At 36.6% G+C, this 25,680-nt stretch overlaps 1 protein-coding gene and 1 non-coding gene across 2 annotated transcripts; one reads left to right on the top strand and one right to left on the bottom strand.

Moving 5' to 3' along the window:
• Positions 1–17,445: 17,445 nt before the first annotated feature.
• On the bottom strand, positions 17,446–18,585 carry LOC108471480 (uncharacterized). The gene is made up of 3 exons (XM_017773091.1): positions 18,193–18,585; positions 17,981–18,132; positions 17,446–17,662 (listed from the first exon to the last, which is right to left on the bottom strand). Exons 1-3 carry the CDS (start codon positions 18,583–18,585, stop codon positions 17,446–17,448), a joined length of 762 nt encoding a protein of 253 aa, XP_017628580.1.
• Positions 18,586–21,529: 2,944 nt separating this feature from the next.
• On the top strand, positions 21,530–21,636 carry LOC128284668 (small nucleolar RNA R71). Its single transcript, XR_008275090.1, has one exon. It is a non-coding gene; the product is annotated as a small nucleolar RNA R71 (small nucleolar RNA).
• The last annotated feature ends 4,044 nt before the right edge of the window (positions 21,637–25,680 follow it).

The raw sequence follows: 25,680 nt of genomic DNA, 5'->3' as shown, positions 1-25,680 counted from the left end.
AAAACATAGAATGTATGCATAAGTATATTGTCTAAATGGGACAATAGGAAAATTTGTGTAAGCCAACATGAATGTTGCATTGCCCGAATGAATGACATGATTTTGATGATGTTGCTATGATGATGGAAGTTGTGTCATATGTGTATGTATAAGAAAGTCGAGTCGAGGTCCTACAACCCTCCCCTTACCAAGTGGTACTTATAATGGAATTTCATGAGATTTGTATTGAATAAGTTTCGGTTGAGAACCCAAAGAGTTCAAAGTGATAGAATAATTATAAGTATGATCGAGATTGAAAATGAGCTGATAAGTAAAGTCGAGTCGATAAAAGTATCGGATTGATATAAAATTATTGGAATTATGCACCTTGTCCCGATTAGAGAAGGAAATTCTCTTTGGTAAATCAAATTACTCGGTGTAAGGTCGAGAAAAGTGTAAATCGAAATTTATTCGAATCGGCCTTCTTTAGTGAATGGTTTAATATGAAATTTGTGACGGTAGAACTAGTTGGGAAATAATAATTGAAATGTGAACTATCTCGAGTGTGATGATTATGACCGGATGATTTAGCGATCTTTTTGAGATGATCTATGTGTTTACCCGTTCTTAGAAATATTTCTATGGCTATTGATATTCTGAAGAAATTCTTGTTATATGGGAATGTCTTCTAATTCTGGTGTTGGATGAAAGCATTGATAGTCTGATTGGTTTATAATTTATATTGCTCTATTTCATCGGGTATTCTATTTCATTTAAATTCGATAAGAATTGATGAGAGAATACATATGATATTATGATTCTGTTTCTTCTACTTGATGCTTCATCTGATATATATGTATGGGAAGATATATTGTTCTTGTTATATTTGATTCCAGTGGGATTAAATGATGTTTTCTTTTGGACTTTCTTTCTTTGAAGAATTATCGGGTATTCTCGTATTTTCTCTATGAGTTTGGTTTTCGATTCTCGGCATAGTATCGTATCTTGGGTTTCTTTGTCCCGGATCTCTTTATTCGGATTTCTTTATTCGGTTTTCTTGTTATCTTTGTTCCATAATTTGTCAATTACGACTCATGTTCAAGTGGGTTCTTCACTCGTGATAATCATGTCAAATATGACTATACTTCTAATTTGATCTTGGTAATGTGGTGATTTTAGTATTGGGATTTTTCTAATTTACGTAAGGATTTGACATCGATAAAGGCATAGGTGATAAAAGCGCGAGTTTGATCGGTATGGTAAATTATTTATTTGAAAGATTTCATGTGACAATTATGTCGGATTATTTTTCCCAAGTCGATAATAGAATTTCATTTTGTATGGATAAAAGAGTAAATAGTTTGAGCGAGAAGTGTATATTTATTAGAAAGAGTTGGATATTAGTTTAAGTCACTACGAATGATAAGGTTTCCATCTTGTGAAAGCTGAAAAGTTTATTACATGTTGACGAGTTCGGATAGATGAGAATATTGGTAACAAGCGTTTGAACTAGACTAGTCTACATTGAGCAAAGACTTCGACTTTCAAGAATGTCTTGTTGTATGAATTGTGATATGTTTCGAGACGGTGAGGTAATGTGATAGTTTAGAGCATTCGATGTTACATAAAATCGAAGTTGTTAAAGGGTTAAAGCGAACATTGGGATCTATTAAAATTATCCTTGTCGGTGTTGATATTGGGATGGAAATGAGAAGGATTATTCTTGAGGCCATATCAGAAATATTTCCATGGCGGAAAGAGGAAAATGTGATGTATCCTATTGTTAAATGTTTGGCGAGATCTATAAATCATATATGTATTGAATGAATTCCTACTCATCAGATTCATGGAATTTCAGGTCTCTTTGATTGTTGGATTTCTTGGAATTCCAGTCTCCATTAAATCAAGTTGAGATCTGGGTTTTATGTCATGATATCATGGGAAACTGAGAAGGGTTGAAAATTTAAAAACAGTTGAGAGTTGAGACTGTAAGCTTTTAGATCGTATGAGAAATTGAAGAGATGTATTGGAGGTACAGTCTAAGTGCAAGTTCTTCGGCACCGAATATGAGATTAAAAGTGAAGACCACTTTTCTCGTAATATTTTCGGGGACGAAAATCCCTAAAAGGGGGGAGAGTTGTAATATCTTGATTTTGGGCCTAGTCGGAATAGTGGTTTCGTGACCACAAAATTCGAGATAGAAATAATTATTTTATGATTATTTTGAGGTCTATGATATGATTGCATGATTGTGTGAAAATTTCGTGAAGAAATTTTATGCATAAAGTGCTTAAATTGAAATTAGGGACTAAATCGAATAATTTGTAAAACTTGCATTCCAGAAGTTTCTAGTATGAAATTGTTTTGAAATATTAATTAGGAGGTCTTAAATAGAAATTTTACCAATTTCTAAGTCTATGGACAAAAATTGGACATGGATGGAATTTTTGGAAAGTTTAGTAGTAAGGGCATTTTGGTCATTTAGGGGTAAAATGAATTAAAATACAAAATTAAAAGCCAATTTTGCTCATCTTCAACCCCATGGCCGAATATAGCAAGGAGAAACCATGGATAGGGTTTTTCAAGCATCCAAGCTCGATTGTAAGTCCGTTCTAGCCTCGTTTTTAATGATTTTTATGTTTTTGTAGTCCCGGTAGCTCGATTTAGCTTATGCTAGCAATAATTTAACCTAGGGTTTATATTTGGAAAAATACCCATAGGTGAAATTTGTGTATTTTGGTGTTTTATGATAGAATATGAGGTTTTAAATTATGTTAGACAACTTGTGCTACTCGATTTTAAGTGAAAACGAGCGAAAGGGCTTAATCGGTAAAAATACCTAATAGTCGTAAGTACATGTTAGAGTGAGAATTTGATGTTGCCATAGAAGGGAAAAATGATCAGCATGTCATAAAACATAAGAAAATAGGCTGAAGTTTAATTTACGAGCTTTGGGGAAAAAGTGTAAATATGCAAAAGTTTAGGGGCAAAATTGTAATTTTTCCAAAATATGATTTTGGGTCAATTTGAATAATGTGAGTCCTAATTAGACTATATTTTAAATGATAGAGCAAGGAAAACTGAAATTCGGGTTAAAATGGGGAAAATACCAAGTTGTGGACGAAATGGTAAAAGTAGCCATTTTCGCATACGAGGTAAGTTCATGTGTAAATGTAGTAACATAATTGTCATTTTGAGCAATTTAATGTTGTTTATATGATATGATGCTGATTATTATCATGAAATATTATGCTTTGTGGTTATTCTCGAATAAAATGCAAATTATGTGTATTAATTGTTAAATATAAAGTACTACCGAGTATTGGTTTTGGTATTTTACGGAAGATGGCAAGGATATGTGTTCGAGGAAAATCCCGTTTGAACCTTAGGAATAGATTAGGATACAAGTGACATGTCACTAGGATGGTTGAGCATCCGAACTCGTTGAGTTGAGTCCGAGTTCACTTATGGATGCGAATGTCCGAACTCGTTGAGTTGAGTCCGAGTTCGTGAAATGTAACTAGGCATCCGAACTCGTTGAGTTGAGTCCGAGTTCGTGAAATGTAACTAGGCATCCGAACTCGTTGAGTGGAGTCCGAGTTCACCTATGGATGCGAACGCCCGAGCTCATTGAGTTGAGTCCGAGTTCGCTTATGGGCGTGTTACATGGTAGCTTGGCTACATATGTGGCACTTATGTGCAAACTTTTCATGTATCCGAATTATATTCCGATGTGTTCAACGGGTAAAATTCTACTCAAACGGAGGAATACTCGAGATGAAAGGGATGTATTGGTAAGTGTTGTGAAATGAATACTTTGAACAGGTATGTACTTAACCCTCGGGTTGAAAACTTGATATAACAACAATATGGTAAGATGATAAATGAAAATGTGATATGAATGTCTCTGTGATGATTATGCAAATGATGTTTTATGTTTGCTTATATAGATATGTTACTTGCTATTTGCATGTGAGCTTACTAAGCATTTATGCTTACTTCCTCCTTTTCATTCCTTGTAGTGTTGACAAGCCAGCTCGGAAATCGGGAACGATCGGAGGCATGCTCACACTATCCGTATACCATCTTGGCATAATGGCTTGCATATTTTGAGTATGGCATGTATAGCATTATAATCATTTTGTATATATGGTCTTATGATATGATTATTGAGTGGTATGGAAATGCTTGGTAATGATTAGCCATTGGAATGGCTAATCATGATCATATTTGGTGTTATGTATGCTAAATTGCTAGCTAATTCATGGAAGCCATGAAATAGGTAAAATTTACCATAAAATAGATTCGACAAAGAAGTGACGTGAGTTTGAAAAATCATTAAAAATAGTAGAGATACAATTAGATGATGAATAAATATGGAATTGAATAATTATGAGTCTATTTTCATATGGATGGAACAAAACAAGTATATGAGTTATATTTTATGAGATGTTTAAATTTTTGTGAAACAGGGCCAGAGCGATTTTTGGATCCCCTATTCTGACTTTGGAAATACACCATAAAGTTTTCAAATATAATTAGAAGTCATGATTTATATGTACAGATTCCTTATTGAGTCTAGTTTTATTAGAAACAAACGGCATAGTCATTGAAACTCTGTATAGGGAGATATCTGATTCGTAATACACAGAGGTCAGAGCAGTCGAACCCTGAGACAGGGGAGAATTTTAACTAATAAACTGTACTAATTTGCTCGACCAAAAATTCTATAAAAAAAATTAGTAGATAGATATATGAGTGTAGTTTCAGGGAAAATTTACAGAATTGGATTTAGAGGTTTGGAACTCGAGATATGAATTTTTAAGCGACTGTGATGCAGTTAGCCAGCTTGTCTGGAAATTTTAAAAATAAATTGTTTGAGCTATTTAAGTAATAAATTAAGTCTGTTAACACCTCGTGTTAGACTCCGGCGACGGTCTCGGGTACGGGGCGTTACATAGTTTCCCTATCACATGCACTCAATCATCAAGTTAGTCTCATAACAATACATCATGTCATTAGTCTTAGATGAGCTCATCAATTGAATATTTTCATTCTTTATATCTCAAGTTAGTCCCGTTGAATTTCTTGGAAATCTCGATGGATACCCAATAACCGTCAAGTCATACAAGTGATCATCTCAAGAACGCACTCCTGAGAACCTTACATCTTACAGCGGGATTACCAGTCCAAGCTAAATCCCCCGTAGTAATAACTCATAGAGCAATGTCGGGATTACCAGTCCTGGCTAAATCCCTCTTTACAACAATTGCTCTCATAAGCTCGGATTTGAATTGTTAGTCCAGGCTAAATTCAGTCCTAAATTAGATTACCCGTCTGGGCTAAATCCTTATTACACCCATATTCTTTGGGAGGCTCAATCACTCATGGAACACCCGTCCGGGCAAAATCCTTTTCGGCAACACATGCAGGATCTCATATCATGTAAGCCATAATTTATCCATTGAATTTCCCCTTCTATTTCAACCAGGACATTTATCATCCTTTTTAGTTACACCACCACATTTCATGGATTTTCATGCGATGAATACCTAAATTTTCATACATTCAAGAACATTCATAGTTAAGTATATTAAGAGTTTACTTCGGGTTATACGAACTTACCTGGTAGTCGTTTTGGATTCGTGTCTCGGTTATTCTGAAACCTTTCATTTTCCACGGTCGACCTCCAGAATTGGTTTCTCAGGGTTATACAGTAAAAATTAATTATTAATACCTCATTGTTCATTTTGGCTTAAAACTCACCCCCAGGCAAAATGACCAATTTGCCCCTAACCTTCCATACTTTTACAATTTAGTCCTAAGGCTCGTATAATGAAATGCATGAAGTTTCTAAGTTACCCAAGCCTAGCTGAATGTTTTTCTTTCCTATAGAAGCCTACATTTTCTTCCATTTCATATTTTTCTACGTATTTTCACCACTTTTACAAAATGGTCCCTTAAGCCATTTCCATGAAAAACTACTTAGTAAAAGTTATTTACTATCCTTTAAACTCTCATATTCCTCCATAAATCATCAAAATACAAACATCTCGTGCATGCGTAAATTTTTGAATATGAGCCCTAGCTTGAAATATGGGTAGAAATAGAGAGAGCATGTTACGAGGGTTTAAAAAATACGAAGAACATTAAAAACGGGGCTAGGGAACACTTACTATTGAGCTTGAAATGTTGGAAAACCCTAGCTATGGAAACTCCTTCAAATTCGGCAGCATGAAGAAGAAAATGAGTGAATTTTTGCTTGACTTTCCCTTTTTATTTCATTAATTAACCAAATGACCAAAATGCCCTTCCCTACTAACCTTTCCAAATTTTCCATGCATGCCCATTTTTTTCCAAAAACTTAGAAATTGGGAAAATTACTCTTTAAGGACCTCTAATTAACATTGCAAAGCAATTGCATACAAATTGCTTCAAGAATCCAAGTTTTGCAACTTATTCAATTTGGTCCTCAATTTCCAATTAGACACCTTACACATAAAATTTCTTCATGAAACTTTAACCCATGCATGTTTTCGTATACTAGTCCTCATAATGATCATGAAATAATTATTTTAACATCAGATTTGTGGTCTTGAAACAACTATTCTGACTAGGCCCTATTTTGGGATGTTACAACACTGGCAACAGACGTAATTGGAGCTTTGAAATTCGAATGCGATCTAGCATGATCTCTATTCGAATATTCCATATTAGCATTTGAATGGCTATTATCATTTCAAAATTTCTTTGATGCAGATTGAAATGATTTGCCCGATAATCTCTTTCGCATTTCTCTAGCTTCAGAATCGACTTTTCTTTTCTCTTTCTCAAGATCTTCGGGTTTACATGCTCGTTCAACAAGCACAATGAATTCTTTAATCTCAAGAATCCCGACTAAGAAACGAATATCTTCATTCAAACCATCTTCAAATCTCTTACACATTATCGCCTCTGTAGATACACATTCATGAGCATACTGACTCAATCTTACAAATTCCCGCTCGTATTCTGTAACAGACATACGGCCTTGTTTAATTGAAGAAACTCTTTAAGTTTCTGGTCGATAAATCTTTGACTACTATATTTATTTTGGAATTCAGTTTGAAAGAAATCCCATGTAACTCAGTCACTTGGAACTACCGATATTAAAGTTTTTCAATAATGGTACACCGTATCTCTCAGAAGTGAAATAGAAAATTTTATACATTCCTCGGGATTCAATGACAATTCATCAAATACTCTATTGTGTTCTCTAACTAGAACTCGACCCTTTCAGCATCATCATTCGTTGTAGCTCGAAACTCTTCGGCCCCATACTTTCTAATCTTATTTACCGGAGGCTTACTTAACTGAACCAGATTCACTGATGGCATAGCAGGAGCTTGTGGAGGATTAACCGGGGGTGGAGGTTGTTGTACAGCCAGATTGGTTTTAATATACCGGCTAAACCAATTGTTCATCATTTGATAGAAGGCTTTTCTAGCCTCACTATCATGGCTACTCATAACCGGCCTAAAATCGGATGGCACCGTCCCTTGCGCGAGAGCAGGTGCATTGCTTTCAACATCGTCCGCTACGGCTCGTTCGGGATCCATTTGCTATATAAAAGCACATTTCAATGTCAAGATTCATCACACTATCGCAGTTCATAAATATGGCATGTATAGCTAGACTCACATACACTATGGTAATCCTAGAACCGACTAAACCATAGCTCTGATACCAATAAAATGTAACACTCCTAACTCGTATCCATCATCAGACTAGGGCTAAAGGCATTACTGGACAAATCGGAACATTTAATACTCAGTTCATAAACATCTTAACATCAAAGATCAAACATCAATATAGAGTCCCTAATATAGGTCATCAAGACCTTAAACATGCATTAGAAAGGGGTCGGGACTAAATCGAACACATACAAAATTTTTCCAAAACTTAAACAATTTTCAAAGTTATACAGGTCACATTCCCGTGTGAACAGGCCGTGTGCCTTACATGGCATTAGACATGCCCGTGTGTCTAGGCTGTGTCAAAACAGGGCATACATACTGACTTGCTCACACGGCCACAAGACACGCCCGTGTGTCTTGGTCGTGGTCGAGCCTGACTTGAGCCACATGGCTGGCCACACAGTCATGTGCGTTGGCCGTGCTCGAGCCTGACCTAAAATCGTAGGGTACCCCAAGAGACACACGACCGTGCAACATAGCCGTGTGTCACACATAGCTGAGACACACTCCCGTGTCTCTGCTCGTGTGGACAAAAATAGGCCACTTGAATAGCAAACTTGCCACCCCAATTGGGTCAAACCTACAAGCACCAAACTAAGCATATTTTGTACACCAATTTCAGCCAATCTCTATTCCAAAACATACATTAATCATGCCTTTATCAATAAATTCCAACCTCAATTCATCAACCAAAACATACCAAAACCTAAACTAAATTCATACAAAAACATATGTTTCAATACATCATTCAATCTCATGCTCAAAACTTATCGAAACTTATCAACATTGACCATTTCTTTTGGTCAATCAAAACATACCATATACTTCACAGTGCCTCACATATCATATAATATTTCCAACCATAAGTTCAAACATAAGCTAGTCATATCACATGGCATGATAAATACATTACAGAACCTACCCAAAACTCTTCTAGCCTATACGTGCCATACTTTAATATATATACATTTTCAAAGGTACCAAAATGAGGTTCAATAGTGTGGTGACAATCCTCGACAATCCCAGAGCTCACAGTAGCTTCGATATCTATAAAATAATGAAAACATACACAAAGTAAGCTTTCAAAAGCTTAGCAAGCTCAGCTTTCAAAAGCTTAGCAAGCTCGTACTAAATATAACCAACATTTTACATACTACAAAACATCATCATCTAATAGACAGTAGTTCTCAAATCATTTATCAATTCTATTTTATCACAAATTAATATGTTCATACCAACTTATCAAGCTTTATACACACAGTGTCATCTACCACATAGGTTTCGTACATACCTAAACTTTGTCGTATTTATTCATTTTCATTCTTACCTCCCATTCGAAAACATTAACTCTTTCCGAAGACTTTTCATGCTTTAAGAATTTGCACACTTAGTGCTTTAATGATTAGCCAAAGCTAAAATGATCCCGCACACTTAGTGCCATCACAAATAGCTGAAGCTACCTCAGTATCGTACACTTAGTGCCTCATATAGCTAAAGCTATTCCATTTCGCACACTTGGTGCTATTTATAATCACAACTATTTCAAATCGCACACTTAGTGCCGAATACCTTCGATTGATCCACTTACACAAGCCATAGTAAAACATTTATACAATTCATGCATCTCTAAAGTATTAAAAGATGACTATAATATCATTTATTCCATACGAACTTACCCCGTATTCGAAATTGCCGACTTGGATTGTTTACTCTATAACCTTCGACTTTCCTTGGTCTAAATCTGAATTCCTCTTTTCTTGATCTATATGTATTCAAAATTAACCCTATTATTCACCAAATAATTCAAATTAATCCATAAACATTCATTTAGGGCATTTTGCAAACTAGCCCTCACGTTTTCACATTTTGACATTTTAGTCCCTAATTACACCAAACACCAAATACCAAAATTTCCTTTTTCACATATTAGGCCAAATACTCACTTAGCTCATATAAACCCACACATTTCATTTATTTCACATTTTAGTCCCTCAATTTCTCATTTTCACAATTTAATCTTTAATACGCATTTTTAGTCAAAATCACTTTACAAAACATGTATATCAAACACTAAGCTTTCATAATTCATCATTTAATATCACAAAACTCATGAATTCATCAATGGCATCTCATCAAATCATCAACAATTTAATGAATTTAAGCATGGGCTAGCTAGAACACTTAACAATGATCACAAAAACATAAAAATTATCAAAAACGGAGTCAAAAATCATATCTTAATATAGCCAAACCATAGTCGAAACCCTAAGCTAAATTTTCTTTCTTTTCTTTGATGAATTCGACAAAGATGAAGCATAATGGTTTTATTTTATACTTTGGTTTTATTATAATATACATTAATATTCCATTTACCTAAGCACCCTTTAAAAATAACCATATTTACCATAATGCCAAACCATATCATCCACTAACATATAATTGAATTTATTTCATGATAAGGACCTCACCTTTAATGAGCCACATCAAATAGGCACTTTTAACAAATAGCAGGTAACTTTTACATTTTAAGTGATTAGGTTCTTTTATCAAATTAAGCACACAATTGATCAAATTTTCGTACGAAACTTTCACACATGCTAATTCACATAACATAAGCATGAAAAATAATATTTAAATATTTTTTAACTCAGATTTGTGGTCTCAAAACCAGTATTCTGACTAGGGTTTAAACCGGACTGTTACATCTAATTATTTATTTATTTACAAAACGAGTTCATGAAAAATCAAAGGTCTATTAATTTGAACGAGGGTTTAGGGTTTTAGGGTTTAGGGTTTAGGTATAGGGTCCTTTTTATCGGGATTTAAGCTTCCTTGGAGATAACTTCAACCTTAAATTAAACAACAAAATCTTCTGACCTTCTTTAAACTCGCGAGGTTGTATATGACTATCATGCTATCTTTTTTATCCTTATTTACACATTTTGGCATTCTCATAGGAAAACAATCTCAACTCTTCCAACTAATCCAGCTGTAACATCCTTCTCTCACTGGCTTGCTTAAGATCAAAGTTCAATTGCTTCAAGGCCCAGTGAGCTCTATTCTCCAACTCTAATGGAAAATGACATGCCTTCCCAAAAACTAACCGATAAGGAGTCACTCCTAACAGTGTCTTAAATGTTGTTCGATAGGCCCATAATGCATCATCGAGCCTTCGAGACCAATCTTTTCTACTCGGGCGTACTACCTTTGAAAAGATACCTTTGATTTCACGGTTCACTCTCTCAACTTTCCCATTGGACTGGGGGTGATAGGTAGTAGCTATCTTGTGCTTCACATCATATTTATCAAGCAACCACTTAAGTCATTTGTTCACAAAGTGAGAACCTTCATCACTAATAATAGCTCTTGGTGTCCCAAATCGTGTAAACACATACTTATGTAGGAATCGCATGACTACCTTAGCATCATTTGTAGGGTATGCTTCAGCTTCAACAACTAAGATGTATTTGTTCCCATATGAAGAAGGAAAAGAGCCTAAGAAGTCAATGCCTCATACGTCGAATAATTCAATCTCCAAAATGTTTGTCAAGGGTATCTCATTCCTCCTTGATATATTTCCGGTCCTTTGGCATTTATCATAGTTCTTCACATAAGCATAATAATCTTTAAATAGCTTAGGCCAAAAGAAACCTGCTTGCAAAATCTTTGCTACAGTACATGAACTACCAAAGTGTCCCCCACTTGGAGATGAATGGTAATGATACAAGATCTCATCAATCTCACTTTCAGATACACACTGTTAGATTATATTATCTGCACATTGTTTAAACAAAAATGGATGCTCCCAAAAATAATATCGACTATCATGAAGGAATTTTTTCCTTTGTTGGCATGTTATTTCTCGAAGAATTATTCGACATGCAAGATAATTGGCAAAATTAGCAAACCAAGGTGTTCCATGAATTCGATTTACCTTAAATAAGTGCTCACCTTGGAAATTCTCGTTGATAGGCAGACATGATCGAGTTCCCTCATCTTGTTCCAACCTCGACAGATGATCAGCTATTTGATTTTTGACACCTTTTTTGTCTTAGATCTCAAAGTCAAATTCTTGGAGTAACAGTATCCAACGAATTAGCCTCGGTTTCGCATCTTTCCTCGTGAGCAAGTATTTAATGGCTGAATGGTCAGTAAATACTATAACTTTGGTACCTATAAGATATGAGCGAAATTTTTCAAAAGCAAAACTATTGCAAAGAGTTTCTTTTCAGTTACCATATTGGGCTCCTGTTAAAGTTCTAATTGCATAGTAAATAGGGAGAAACACTTTGTTTCTTCTTTGACCCATCACAGCTCCAATAGCATAATCACTTGCATCGCACATCAACTTAAAAGGTGAGTTCCAATCAGGTGTAACGGTTATTGAGGTTGAGATTAACCATTTTTTCAGATCTTCAAAAGCCTCCAAACATGCTTTGTTGAAATCAAACACTATATCTTTCTCTAACAACAAATACAACGGTTTAGAAATTTTTGAAAAATCTTTGATAAACCTTCGGTAAAAACCGACATGGCCTAAGAAGCTTCTGATTCCTTTCACATTAATTGGGATTGGTAATATTTCCATTACATCCACCTTTGCTTTATTGACTTCAATTCCTCTCTTTGAGATTTTATGCCTTAAGACTATCCCTTCCTTAACCATAAAATGACATTTTTCCCAGTTAAGAACAAGATTCGTCTCTTCGCATCTTTTCAATACCTTGGCCAAATTACTCAAACAAATATCATAAGTGTTACCAAAAACAAAAAAATCATCCATGAAAACCTCAACAAAATTTTTAACCATATTAGTGAATACCGCTATCATGCATCGTTGAAAGGTTGCACGTGCATTGCATAAACCAAATGGCATTCACCTAAAAGCAAATGTACCGTATGGACAAGTAAAGATTGTTTTATGTTGGTCTTTCAAGGCTACAACTATTTGGTTATATCCCAAATATCCATCTAAAAAATAATAGAATTCATTACCTACCAGTCGATCTAACATCTGATCCATAAAAGGCAATGTAAAATGGTCCTTCCGAGTGGCTTTGTTCAATTTTCTGTAATCAATACAGATTCTCCAACCGGTAATAGTTCTCATTGGAATTAACTCGTTACACTCATTTTTGACAATCGTGATTCCACCTTTCTTTAGCACACACTATACTGGACTTACCCACGAACTATCTGAAATAGGATAGATGATTCTTATATCTAACCATTTGGTCACTTCCTTTCTCACAACTTCTTTCATAATAAGATTGAGCCTCTTTTGCCCATCAATTCAAGCTCTTTCATCTTCTTCCAAAATAATTTTATGCATGAAAAAAAAAAAGGGCTTATACCTCGAATATCATCTATGGTCCAACCAATTGCCAATTGCTTTCTTAATTTCTTTAGAACAACAATTAGTTACTCCTTTTGATCTTTCATCAGTTCTGCTGAAATAATCACAGGCAAAGTAGAACAGTCACCTAAACAAATGTATTTCAAATGGGAAGGAAGTACCTTTAGATCGAGTTTAGGTGGTTCTTCGATTGACAACTTGGGTTGCACAAATTCTCTGACTTCCAACTCCAACGGTTCAAATCGTGTGGATTGAATAAAATTTCTCAGATTGGCTTCCATCAAAGCCATGTTTTCTTCACCTTCTTCATCCTTCAAAGGGTCAAGATCTAAGGCTTTCTCCAATGGATCATCTTCAAAATTACTTGCCATAGAAACCAAGGTTTCTATCTCCTCCATAACTGAGCACTCTTCTGCCAGATCGGGAAATTTCATTACTTTAAGAATGTTAAAGGTTACCTGATCGTCTTGAACTCGCATGGTGAGTTCACCTTTCTACACATTAATTAACATTCTTCCCGTGGCTAGGAAAGGTCTCCCAAAGATGATCGACACTTCATTATTTGCTTCAAAATCTAAGACAATGAAATTAATAGGAAAAATAAATTTATCGACTCTTACCAAAACATCCTTGATATTTCCCTTGGGATATGCTAAAGAACGATCTGCGAGCTAAAGCGTCATAGTTGTAGGTCTTACTTCACTTATCCCTAACATCTTGAAAATAGACTTATGGATTAAGTTGATACTTGCTCCTAAATCACACAAAGATTTATCACAATAAGATTCACCAATGTTACAGGGTATAGTAAACCTTCCTGGGTCTTTCATTTTCGGTGGTAATTTGTTCTGCAGGAACGCACTGCACTTTTCTATCAAGGCAACAGTCTCATACTCACTTAATCGTTTCTTCTTGGACAATATATCCTTCATAAACTTCACATAATTTGACATTTGCTCTAAAGCCTCCACCAACGGAATATTGATGTGTAACTGCTTCAGAACATCCAAAACTTCTTGAATTGCACCTTCTGTTTCTAATTGTGTTGCTTGTAACACCCCAAACTCGGCCTAGACGTTATGGCTAAATCTGTGATGTCACATTGAAGTGTTTTTCCAAAACACTACTTGCGTAAAAATTCGTTCTACATAAAACTCCTTTAGGTTCTTAACCAAAGATTAGAATGTCCGATTCATTGTGAAAACTCAAGTTGTTTTCACAAAACATTAATTATATTAAATTTTAAAATAGTGTTTGTTGCGGAAGCTTTCAAACTGTATTTCATAAACGTGGTGTTTTCAGAAAAACATTTGTTTATGTTTTTTTTTTTAAATCTGTGGCCTACTACTACCTGATTAAATTTTCAAGTAATTAAATCTCCAAATTAAAATAAAAATAAAAATAAAGAGGGCTTATTACAAAATGAAAACCCAAAATAAAATCTTAATTATAATATTTAAAGAAACTTCATTGAGTGGCCACCTCTGAGTCCTCTATCGCCTCGATCCATCAAAGCTTGGGGATTTCCTGCACAATTAACAGATGGGTGAGTTTACGAAACTCAGTGTGTGAAATCCCATAAAAGCATACAGTTAGAGCAAACACAATTTGGGCCTAAGCCCTTTTAGTTTCAGTTAGGAGCTTTAACCCCTCTTTCGTTAGTAGTAGCAGTCTGGGCCTAAGCCCATTTCAATAACAGAGGCAGTTTGGGCCTTAGCCCATTTTAGCACAGCATGCAAACAAAGAATCCTACCCAATCCATCCATTACACACCATCTCTGTACCAGCTCTATACACCATGTAGGGATAAAATCGACCCCCAGTCCTATACACCAAGTCATGTCTTTTATGGCACTAAAACAGTATTTGCAGCAGAGCTGCCAGAATAGGCTTATACCCTTTCAATACACTTCCTCCAAAATCATAAATCCCACCCCATGCAATGCAGCATAATATAAATGCACATACAGTAAAAATGGCTTGCTCTAACAGTCATACATCACATAGGGGTAAAACAATCATCTTACCAAAATAAACGCCCAAGTATATTTACCGGCCCAACAGAAGGTACACAGTCGTCTTAGGTGACCCGTGCAACCTTAATAATCAATCAGTGATAATGGGCCTACAGACCATATTTCAAGCCCATATGGGCCCACATGCTCGTATGACCCATATAGCCCAGAAGTGGTCTTAGCCATGTGGTTTACATAGCCTGGCCCAGAATTTACCACACCTTTGAGCAATTTTCCTACGTGGGGCCCACATGCCCATTGGGCTTACGCAGCCCGGTTCGGCCCAAAATGGCCTAGTATCATTTTGGTCCATGAAAACGCTCATGGCCATCTCATTGCCCACACAACCATGGTTTACTCTATGCCCTGCCACACAGGCAACCACATGCCTGTGTGGTGGCAACGGCCCACTTTTTGGCTTTTCGGCTTTCCCGCCGATCTACGTTAATAGTAGTGTGGGTACACACCTGATTGCGAAATTGCCCAACTGGCCTATGAGTACTCCAATCTATTTCAAGTAGAAGGTTCCATTAATAGGCTAAAATTGAATTAAAGCAACCCTAAACGAAACACTTTTCCATATTATTACCTATCCTTTGCTTTGACCGATCCACAAACCGTTGCAGCAACCCCTTTTTTTCCAATCCTTAGAGACTACCTGCAACCATACATCCCTTGTAAACTATTACCTCACTCAATCTATTATACCAAGTGTAAAGAACTTACCAAACTCGTAGACTAAGAGTGAGGGATAGTAGTGTTCGGCCAACACCCCAAAGCACACCTTAACTTCAAAGCACCAGATGCAACAATCTCGCTTCCTAGAACGAAACGTCAAAAAAGAGAGTTATTAAACAAGATTATTTTGGCCAAAACCAAAAAGAGAAGAAGAGAAATAAAGTGACGAAAAGGGAGAAAGAACCTTGCCCTAACCCCTAACTGATTGCTCAAGAACCCACTTCAAAAGACAAAACACGATAGGAGTTGAGAGAGATGTAGAGGGGTTCGACTTCAAGAGAGAATAGTGTCTACTTAGAACCAAAAGAAGAAAAGCTAATAGAGATTGGGAAAGGGTTAAGGAGGTAGAAAAAGAATAATAAGAAGAAAAAAGTATTCGGCTAAAGACCAAAAGAGAAGGTGAAAGTTGATGACCGAGTGGAAAGGAGAGAGTGAAGGTTCGGCAAATGGTGAAGAAGATTAAGAGAAGAAAAAGACAAAGGTCGATTACTCAAGCACAAACTTAAAGACAAAACCATGATAGGCTAGTATGCAGAGTGCCCGAGTGGTCACTAGTATAATTTGGTACCAACCAAGACAACAACTGAAAAAGAAAAAAGCATGAAAAGTAGACAGAGGAAAAATGATGGTTATCCAAATGGAGAGCATAGACTACACTTTTGGCACTAAGACAATGGTCAAATGACTAGGTGCACTAACTCAAATTGAAAGGTTGAGGAGTGACCTCATTCGACACTGCACTCCCACACTTCTAAAATCCCTAATTTTCCCCCTCTAAAACCTCCCCATATCACTCAACCGATAACTCCCCTATCCACTCCCACCAAACTCTCCTCAAATTCGGCTATTCATCCCCACTCAACCACTCTAACATCAGAGTTTCGGTCAACCTCAACTTCCTACATTGCAAGAGCAGCAAAATAGAACACCTTTGCGCATAAGAGGACTCGAACTCAAGACCCTTAAGCATCCTAACACGCCACTTACCACTAGACTTGCAGGCTTTTTATGCCATGCAACCCCCACATTAATTCAAAAGAAAAATTTATTCAATTAAGAGCAAAATTTTGCTTAAGGCAAGTCTTGAACCCATGACTTCCCAGACATTCCCAGGACAAACAACCACCAAACCAGACATATTTTCACGATATAGACACACAAAAATAATTTTAACAGGGATTTCGAGATTTGAAAAATTGGGGCATTACAATTCTACCCTCCTTAAAGAAAATTTCAGCCTCGAAATTTACCTAGTCAGAATAGGTAAGGGTATTGCTAATGCATTGCCTCCTTGGGTTCCCACATAACCTCCTCAGAACTGTGGTTCTGCCATAGAACTTTCACTAATGGGATTGATTTCCTTCTCAGGACTTTCACCTCTCAATCCAAAATCTGGACTAGTTCCTTCTCGAAAGTCAAATCTGGTTTAACTTCAATCTCCTCAACCGGCACCACATGCGTAGGATCTGAGCAATAGCATCTCAGCATCTAGACGTAGAACACATCGTGAATCTGCTCTAATTTCAGAGGTAGCTCTAACTGGTTGGCAACTGGTCCTACTCGTCTCAATATGTGATAGGCCCAATAAACATTGGGCTCCACTTGCCCTTACGCCTAAATCTCAGCACCTTCTTCCATGGCGAGACCTTAGAAAGACAAAGTCTCCCACTGAATAGCCAATTTCCTTACGCTTCAGATCCGCATATGACTTATGTCTGTCTAATGCCTCCTTCAATCCATCCCAAATTAATCTAACCTTATTTTCGGTATCATATACAAACTCAGGACCTAGAGCACGTCGCTCACCCAATTCAATCCAGCATGACAGAGTGTGACACCTACAATCATATAGTGCTTCGTCAGGTGCAATTTGTATACTAGACTGGTAGCTATTGTTGTAAGAAAACTCTACTAATGACAAGTAATCCTTCCAACTACCTTGGAAGTCAATTACATAACTCCTTAACATGTCCTCCAGTATCTGAATCACCCTCTCCGACTGACTATCTGTCTGAGGATGGAACACAGTACTGAAGTCCAACTGTATACCCAGAGCTTCATGTAACTTCTTTCATAATCGAGACGTGAAGCGAGGATCTCTGTCAGATATAATAGAAACTGGTACCCCATGCAGTCTCACTATCTCGGATACATACAGCTTAGCCAGTTTTTGCAATGAATAATCTGTGCAAACTGGTATGAACTGGGCAGTTTTGGTCAATCGGTCTACAATAAACCATACTGAATCTTTCTTAGAAGGCGTTAGAGGTAGCCCAATCACAAAGTCAATGGTTACTCTTTTCCACTTCTACAGCGGAATCTTAACTGGCTGAAGCAACCCAGAAGGCAACTAATGTTCCGCTTTAACCTGTTGGCAAGTCAGACATTTCCTCGCACAGTCGATAATCTCATGCTTAAGACCCGGCCACCAATAAATCTCATGGAGATCTCTGTACATCTTATTTCCACCTAGGTGCATTGCATAGGGGCTACTATGCATCTCTCGCAGTAAAGTGTGTCTCAACTCAACATCCTTAGGTACGCAAATTCTGCCTTTGAAAAAAAGTACCCCTTCAATATTCAGCCCAAAATCCACAGCATTACCATTCTCAATCTGACGGAACTGAAGACCCAATGACTCATCTTCCAACTGTTTACTTTTAATCTGTTCAATCCACACTGGTTTAAATTGAAGCTCAACCAACAAGCTACCGTCCTCAAATAAGCTAAGACGAGCAAACATTACTCTCAGATCAGTCATAGCCCTACGGATCAGTGCGTCAGCCACAACGTTGGCCTTACCAGGATGGTATTCAATCGAACAATATTAATCCTTAAGCAACTCCATCCATCTATGTTACCCAAGATTTAACTCCTTCTAAGTGAGCAGATACTTGAGGTTTTTGTGATCCGTGTAAATGATACACTTCTCACTATACAAGTAATGCCTCCAAATTTTCAATGCGAATACCACAGTGGCCAACTCCAAGTCATGCGTTGGGTAATTCATCTCATGAGTCTTAAGCTGGCGACACACATAAGCTACCACCTTACCCTCTTGCATCAACACACAACCCAAACCAACATGTGATGCATCGCTATAAACAGTAAATTCTTTCCTAGACTCTGGTTGAATCAAGACAGGGGCCTTCGTTAGAACTTTCTTAAGCTTCCCAAAGCTCTCTTTTTGCACATCAGTCCAGTTAAAAGGCACGCCCTTACGTAGTAGCTTAGTTAAGGGCACGACATTTAGTGAGAACCCCTCTACAAATCTTCGATAGTACCCAGCCAGTCCCAGAAAACTACGAATTTTTGACACAGTCTTGGGCTGCTTCCAATATAAACAGCCTCAATTTTTCGAGGATCTACTCTAATCCCCTGAGCAGATACCACATGACCCAGAAACGTTACCTCACATAACCAAAATTCACACTTGCTGAACTTAGAGTACAATTGTTTCTCCTTCAAAATTTACAAAACTACTCGTTGATGTTTATCATGTTCATCTTTAGTCCTCCAATACACCAGTATGTTGTCAATAAATTCTATAACAAACTAGTCCAGATAGGGTTGAAACATTCTGTTCAAACCAAAGAGAGAAGGAGAGAAATAAAGTGACGGAAAGGGAGAAATAACCTTGCCCTGACCCTTAACCGATTGCTCAAGAACCCACTTCAAAAGTCGAAACATGATAGGAGTTGAGAGAGATGTAGAGGGGTTCTGCTTTAAGAGAGAATAGGCTCAGAACCAAAATAAGAAAAGCTAACAGAAATTCGGCAAGGGTTAAGGAGGTAGAAAAAGAATAAGAAGAAGAAGAAAGTATTCTGCTAAAGACCAAAAGATAAGATGAAAGTTGATGACCAATTGGGAAGGAGAGAATGAAGGTTCAGCAAGTGGTGAGGAAGATAAAGAGAAGAAAAAGGCAAAGGTCAATTATTCAAGCACAAACTTGAAGACAAAACCACGATAGGCTAGTATGCAGAGTACCCAAGTGGTCACCAGTATAATCGGCTACCAACCAAGACAATAACCGAAAAAGAAAAACACATGAAAAGTAGACAGAGGAAAAATGATGATTATCCAAATGGAGAGCACTAGATTACACTTTTGGCACAAAGAGGATAGTCAAATGACTAGATGCACTAACTCAAACTGAAAGGTTGAGAAGAGTCCTCATTCGACACTACACTCCCATATTTCCCAAATCCCTAATTTTCCTCCTCCAAAACCTCCCCATATCACTCAACCGATAACTCCTCTATCCTCTCCCACCAAACTCTCCTCAAATTCAGCTATTCATCCCACTCAACCACTCCAACATTAGAGTTTCGGTCAACCTCAACTTCCTACATTACAAGAGCAGCAAAATAGAACACCTTTGCGCATAAGAGGACTCTAACTTAAGACCCTTAAGCATCCTAACACGCCACTTACCACTAGACTTGCAGGCTTTTTATGCCATGCAACCCCCACATTAATTTAAAATCCCACTAGCTGCAGACAAGGATTTATTCAATTAAGAGAAAATTTATGCTGAAGCTAAGGCTTGAACCAATGACTTCCCAGATTCTCCCAGGACAAACAACCACCAAGCCAAACATATTTTCACGCTACAGACACACAAAAATAATTTTAACAGGGATTTCAGGATTTGAGAAATTGGGGCGTTACATTGCTTCAATCTTTGCAAATATGGAGGTGATGGAGCTTTTGGTTGAACTGGACAACTTTTCTGAATAGGTAAATCTGCATCTAAAAAAGATGTTAAAGTATCTGAATTCACTAAGTTAGGATTTACCTTGTCAGTCCTTGCAGATTCTGATTCTTTTGGTGTAGGAATTTCAACAGCTACTTGATTCTTCTCAACTGGCTTACCTTCGACATCAATCGATAGAGGTTCTAGAATTTTACCACTTCGCAATGCCACTGCCTTGATATGGTCTTTACCCAAATTTCTTGGATTCTCAATATCGCTCGGCAAGGTTCCTTGCGATCTATTATGAAGCTCTGTAGCTAACTGACCCATTTGGTTTTCTAAATTTTTCAGTGTTGCTGCTTGGCTTTGGATCAATGCATCATTCTTTGCCATGTACACTTTCAACAAGTTCTCCAAACTATTTGATACCTCAACTTAAGGTGGTTTTAGAGCTTGCTGATTAAACCCTTGAGATTTATCGGGTCTATGCTACAATAAGTTGTTATTCGGTCCATTTCCTTGGTTGCTCCAAAAAAAGTTAGGATGATTACGCCATGAAGGATTATAGAAGTTGGAGTGGGGTTCTTGTCCACTCCTATTTTGATATTGGTTCCCCACATAGTACTCTAACTCGGGATTTGATGGACAATTCTCAAAAGAATGACCTTCCCCACAGTACACACAGGGAATTACTTCTTACAGACTTGGTGGCTGAGCTGTAAAATTATTAGTACTATTAGGGGTAAACTATTTTAACATAGAGGAAATAGATGATACCTAAGCTGATAACGAAGTGAGAGCGTCAACTTTATGAACTCTGACTACACGTCATCCTGAAGCTGTTTGATTTGTTAGCCATTGATAGTTATTACTCGCGATCCTCTCGATGATCTCATAAGCCTCGTTATAAGACTTAGACAAAATTGCACCATTCGTAGAAACATCTACCATCAATCTTGTATGTGCATTGAGACCATTATAGAATGTCTCCAACTGGATACAACGAGGAATCCCATGATGAGGACACTTATGTAATAACTCCTTGAATCACTCCCAAGTCTCATAAAAAGACTCATCATCCAATTGTTGGAAGATTGTGATCTCGTTCCTCAACTTAGCGTTTTTGCTAAGTAGGAAATACTTAACCAAAAATCTCTCTGTCAATTCTTGCCATGTAGATATGGAACTTGGTGGCAATGAATTGAGCCATGCTCATGCTCGATCTCGCAACGAGTACGAAAACAACTTCAATCTCAATGCATCTTTAGTTAGACCGACTATCTTGAATGAATCACTCACCTCCATAAATAATCGAAGGTGGAGATGTGGATCTTCTGTGGGCATTCCACTGAATTGGCCTACCATTTCTAGCATTTGAAACATCACTGGTTTCAATTCAAATTAGGTTGTATCAATATCTGGCCTTATAAATCCTAAATTTAACTCAATGAAAAGTGGCACAACATATAGTCTGATGCATCGATCTCTATCATCAGCAATGAGGATAGGATTTCGTACATAATCGACTCCATTACCTTGGTCTTGATTTTGATTTCCAAGGTCCATCTCGACTTATCTTTGAGCTTTACTTTCACATCTTTTTTGTCTAAAAGTTCATTCAATTTCAGGGTCTACAAATGATTCGATTTACGCTCATAAACACCTGAAAAGAAAATCACAAAATTTAAAAGAATAAGTTAGAAATGTTAGAAATAAATCAAATTGAAAATAAACAATTTCACAAAAAGAAATGATTTTGACAGTAGTTGACAATCCCAAACAACGTCACCAAAAACTTGTAACGCTGGGGTTTGTGCAAGTGTACACAGTCGTTATCAAGTAATAAGAAAGTATCAAGTTATCGTCTCCACAGGGATTGTATTTGTGCTAAGTCACTTAATTTATAAAATTATATTAACAATTTGGTAAATAAGAACAGAATTTAGTTGAGAAGTGATGATTAAAATATATTAGACTAAATGCAACAATCCCTACTGCAAATTAACCTAAGTATGCAAACTATATGAATGAAATAGATTTTAGCAAAATTAAACACAATTTGCAACAATTATAACACAAATAAACTAGGACAATTACTTTAATTAAACTCAATTTATTATCAACATGCTTAATAATATTCGAAAAAACATTCCATGCCAACTCGATCTTTCATGAGTTTGGGGAGTCCTTTACTTAGTAAATACGCATCTTACTGATCCTTATTTGCTAAGGGTTTCTTAGTATTCGTGTGAGATAACAGGGACGTGTTAGGTTTGAAACAATTTAATCACACAAATCTAAAAACTATGCAGATAACAGAGCCTGGTTAGGGTTGTTGTAACACCCCGATCCCGTGGCCGTTACCGGAAATCGAACACGAGGTGTTCCGAGCTTACTTCATTTATTTCCCCCAAATTTTTTTTTCCAGGCATGCTGGCTAACTGTATCGTAGTCGCTTTAAAAATCATATCTTGAGTTCTGAAACTCAAAATCCAATTTCGTAAAATTTTCCTAAAACTAGACTCATATATCTATATGGTAGAATTTTTGTAGAATTTTTGGTTGGGCCAATTAGTACAGTTTATTCATTAAAGTCTCCCCTATTTCAAGGTTCGACTATACTGACCTCTGTGCATTTCAACTTAAATATCTCCCTGTACAGGGCTTCAATTCCTATACCGTTTGTCTCTAATGAAACTAGACTCGATGATGAATCTGTACATATAAGGTACGACCTCTAATTATCTCGATAAAATTTATGGTAAATTTCCCAATTCAGAACAGGGATCCAGAAATCACTCGCCTCGCTCATGAGAATTTAAACATCTCTTAACATATAGCTCATATGGTCGTTTCGCTTCTTCCGTATGAAATAGACTCATCGATATTCGATTACATAATTTATTCATTATTTAATTTCATTTCTACTATTTTTAGTGATTTTTCAATCTCACATCATCGCTTCGTTTGCATCTGTTACTAGAGTGAACTATGCCTATTTCATGATTTTCCTTGGTCTAACTAATAATTCATCATACATGTCACCAATTATGACCATGACTAGCCATGCCGAGGCTAATCATCACCGACCATCTCCCTACTACACTATAGCCATATCATGAGTATAGCACCGAAAATAAATCAGCCACGACATATGGCGTAATAATCGAGTAGACCTCAACCAATACTCAACCAAAACCGAATTACTAAGACTTGTGACCAAACATCATAAAACCAAATCCAACCAAACATTTATGCCATTTTCGCATGGCTAAAAGGTTACATACCAAATTTCAAACAAACATAATAGCCTATACATGCCGAAATGTTCTCCTAGACCAACTAAGAAGAAAATACCAAAAGTTGCTAGCCGGTGTGATGACTTTGACGACGGTCCCGAGCACATAAAATGGATCAAGAACCTAAATAAGCAACAAATAAGCACACCAAATGAGTACATAACTCAGTAAGTCATAAGCACTACTCTACCGTCCAACAATAATAATCATAAGTGAAAAACAAATAATACAAAATCAATTTTTCCAACCATAACAAACTATGCTACAATTTCTTAAATTTTTGGTTCGATCTCATGCCAAGTCCTTCAATCAAATCAAATGCCAAGTCAGCCCAATCGATTTAGATCCATTTCCTCAATTTTGGAACAACGATACACTAGATAAATTTATGCATACACCGCACAACCTCAATTTCGATATTTAGTTAGTAGCTCAATCACTTACCTCGTTCATGCACAATTTATATCAACAACCGAATGTTGCACACATAGTGCTTATTATGTTCGCACACATAGTGCCATAATAAATCGCACACATAGTGCCATAGTAAATCGTACACATAGTGCATTTGAGATTCCCTCATGCTTCAACCTCCCAATCGGCACACATAGTGCCACATAATTTTGCACACATAGTGCCCTATGTTGTTTCATCATGGTAAAGCAATTTACTTAACTCAAATTGTACATATGGTCATATTAATAAGTAGGAGAATCACTCTGAAAATATCTATCCAAGGAGTTCTCACAAAAGTGCTTAAGGACTTACCTTGTGTTGGGTATAACAGTTCACCCGGCTACTCGATGTCCTTGGCTTTGCCCTTGCTTGATTCCCTTCTTTAACTTCTCGGGCTTAATAAATAAATTAACTAGTTTAATCATCTTGCTAAACATTTATAATTCAATTACACATGCATATGTATGTTTGTATATTCGCAACCACTCTTACTAATTACCCATTTAGTCGATTATTCACATAATTAAAGGTAACATCACGAATGGGCATACTTATGTATATATATATATATACATGTACAATGTCATCTATAACATCATCTAAACACCTAAATTCTTCTCATGCACACTTGATCAACTTTTTCCCAATCTAGCATAGCTTCACCTCTATTTGTAATATCATATAAATCCACATGTGACTACATTTCTTAAGTTCAACATCTTAATGCCCATTATAGCCACTCCCATAATCTAAATCTAAAATCGGCAACATCCCTTTCAACTATGTTAGCGAATACTCATTCTCTTCTTAGTCCTAAATTCGCACCTCCAACAAAATGACTTAACAACTTCAACTTTCATGCTAACATAACAAGCAACTTAACACATCCATATAACTAACATGTTAATAGCATCAAGGTATCAACTAAAATTTTAAGCTTCTTTGTCAAATCCCAACTCTCCAACAACCCCAAATCCAACCATGGGATAGATAGAATTCAAACTAACAACCAAAAATATACATGAATTTAAAGGAATAACTTCAACATACCTCAACCTAGATACAAGTATGGCCGAACTTCTCCAAAGCTTTTCTCTCTTTCTTTTACTTGGTTTTTCGGCTAAAGGATAGCAAGGATGAACACACCCTTTTTTTTGTTCATTTTCTTATTATTAATCTTTATTTCTCCTCTATTTTAATTACTTACCAATATTAAATAATAAACAACATAATCTTGGAAGAATGAAGCCATGCTTGGCGGTCACTCAACATAATTTGGGCATTTTGACATGCAAACCCAAATTTTCATATTTCAATACTATTTGGTCCTTACTTATTTACCTATCAAAATTTTCTAAGTCTCTCAACTAAATCCTTTCAAACAAGATTCACATTCCTAAGATAA

Source organism: Gossypium arboreum, chromosome 11 (assembly GCF_025698485.1).
Source record: "Gossypium arboreum isolate Shixiya-1 chromosome 11, ASM2569848v2, whole genome shotgun sequence".
In the NCBI taxonomy this organism is placed as follows: domain Eukaryota; kingdom Viridiplantae; phylum Streptophyta; class Magnoliopsida; order Malvales; family Malvaceae; genus Gossypium; species Gossypium arboreum.
The sequence above is the reverse complement of the archived record's forward strand: the minus strand, read 5'-3'. Positions and strand labels throughout refer to the sequence as shown.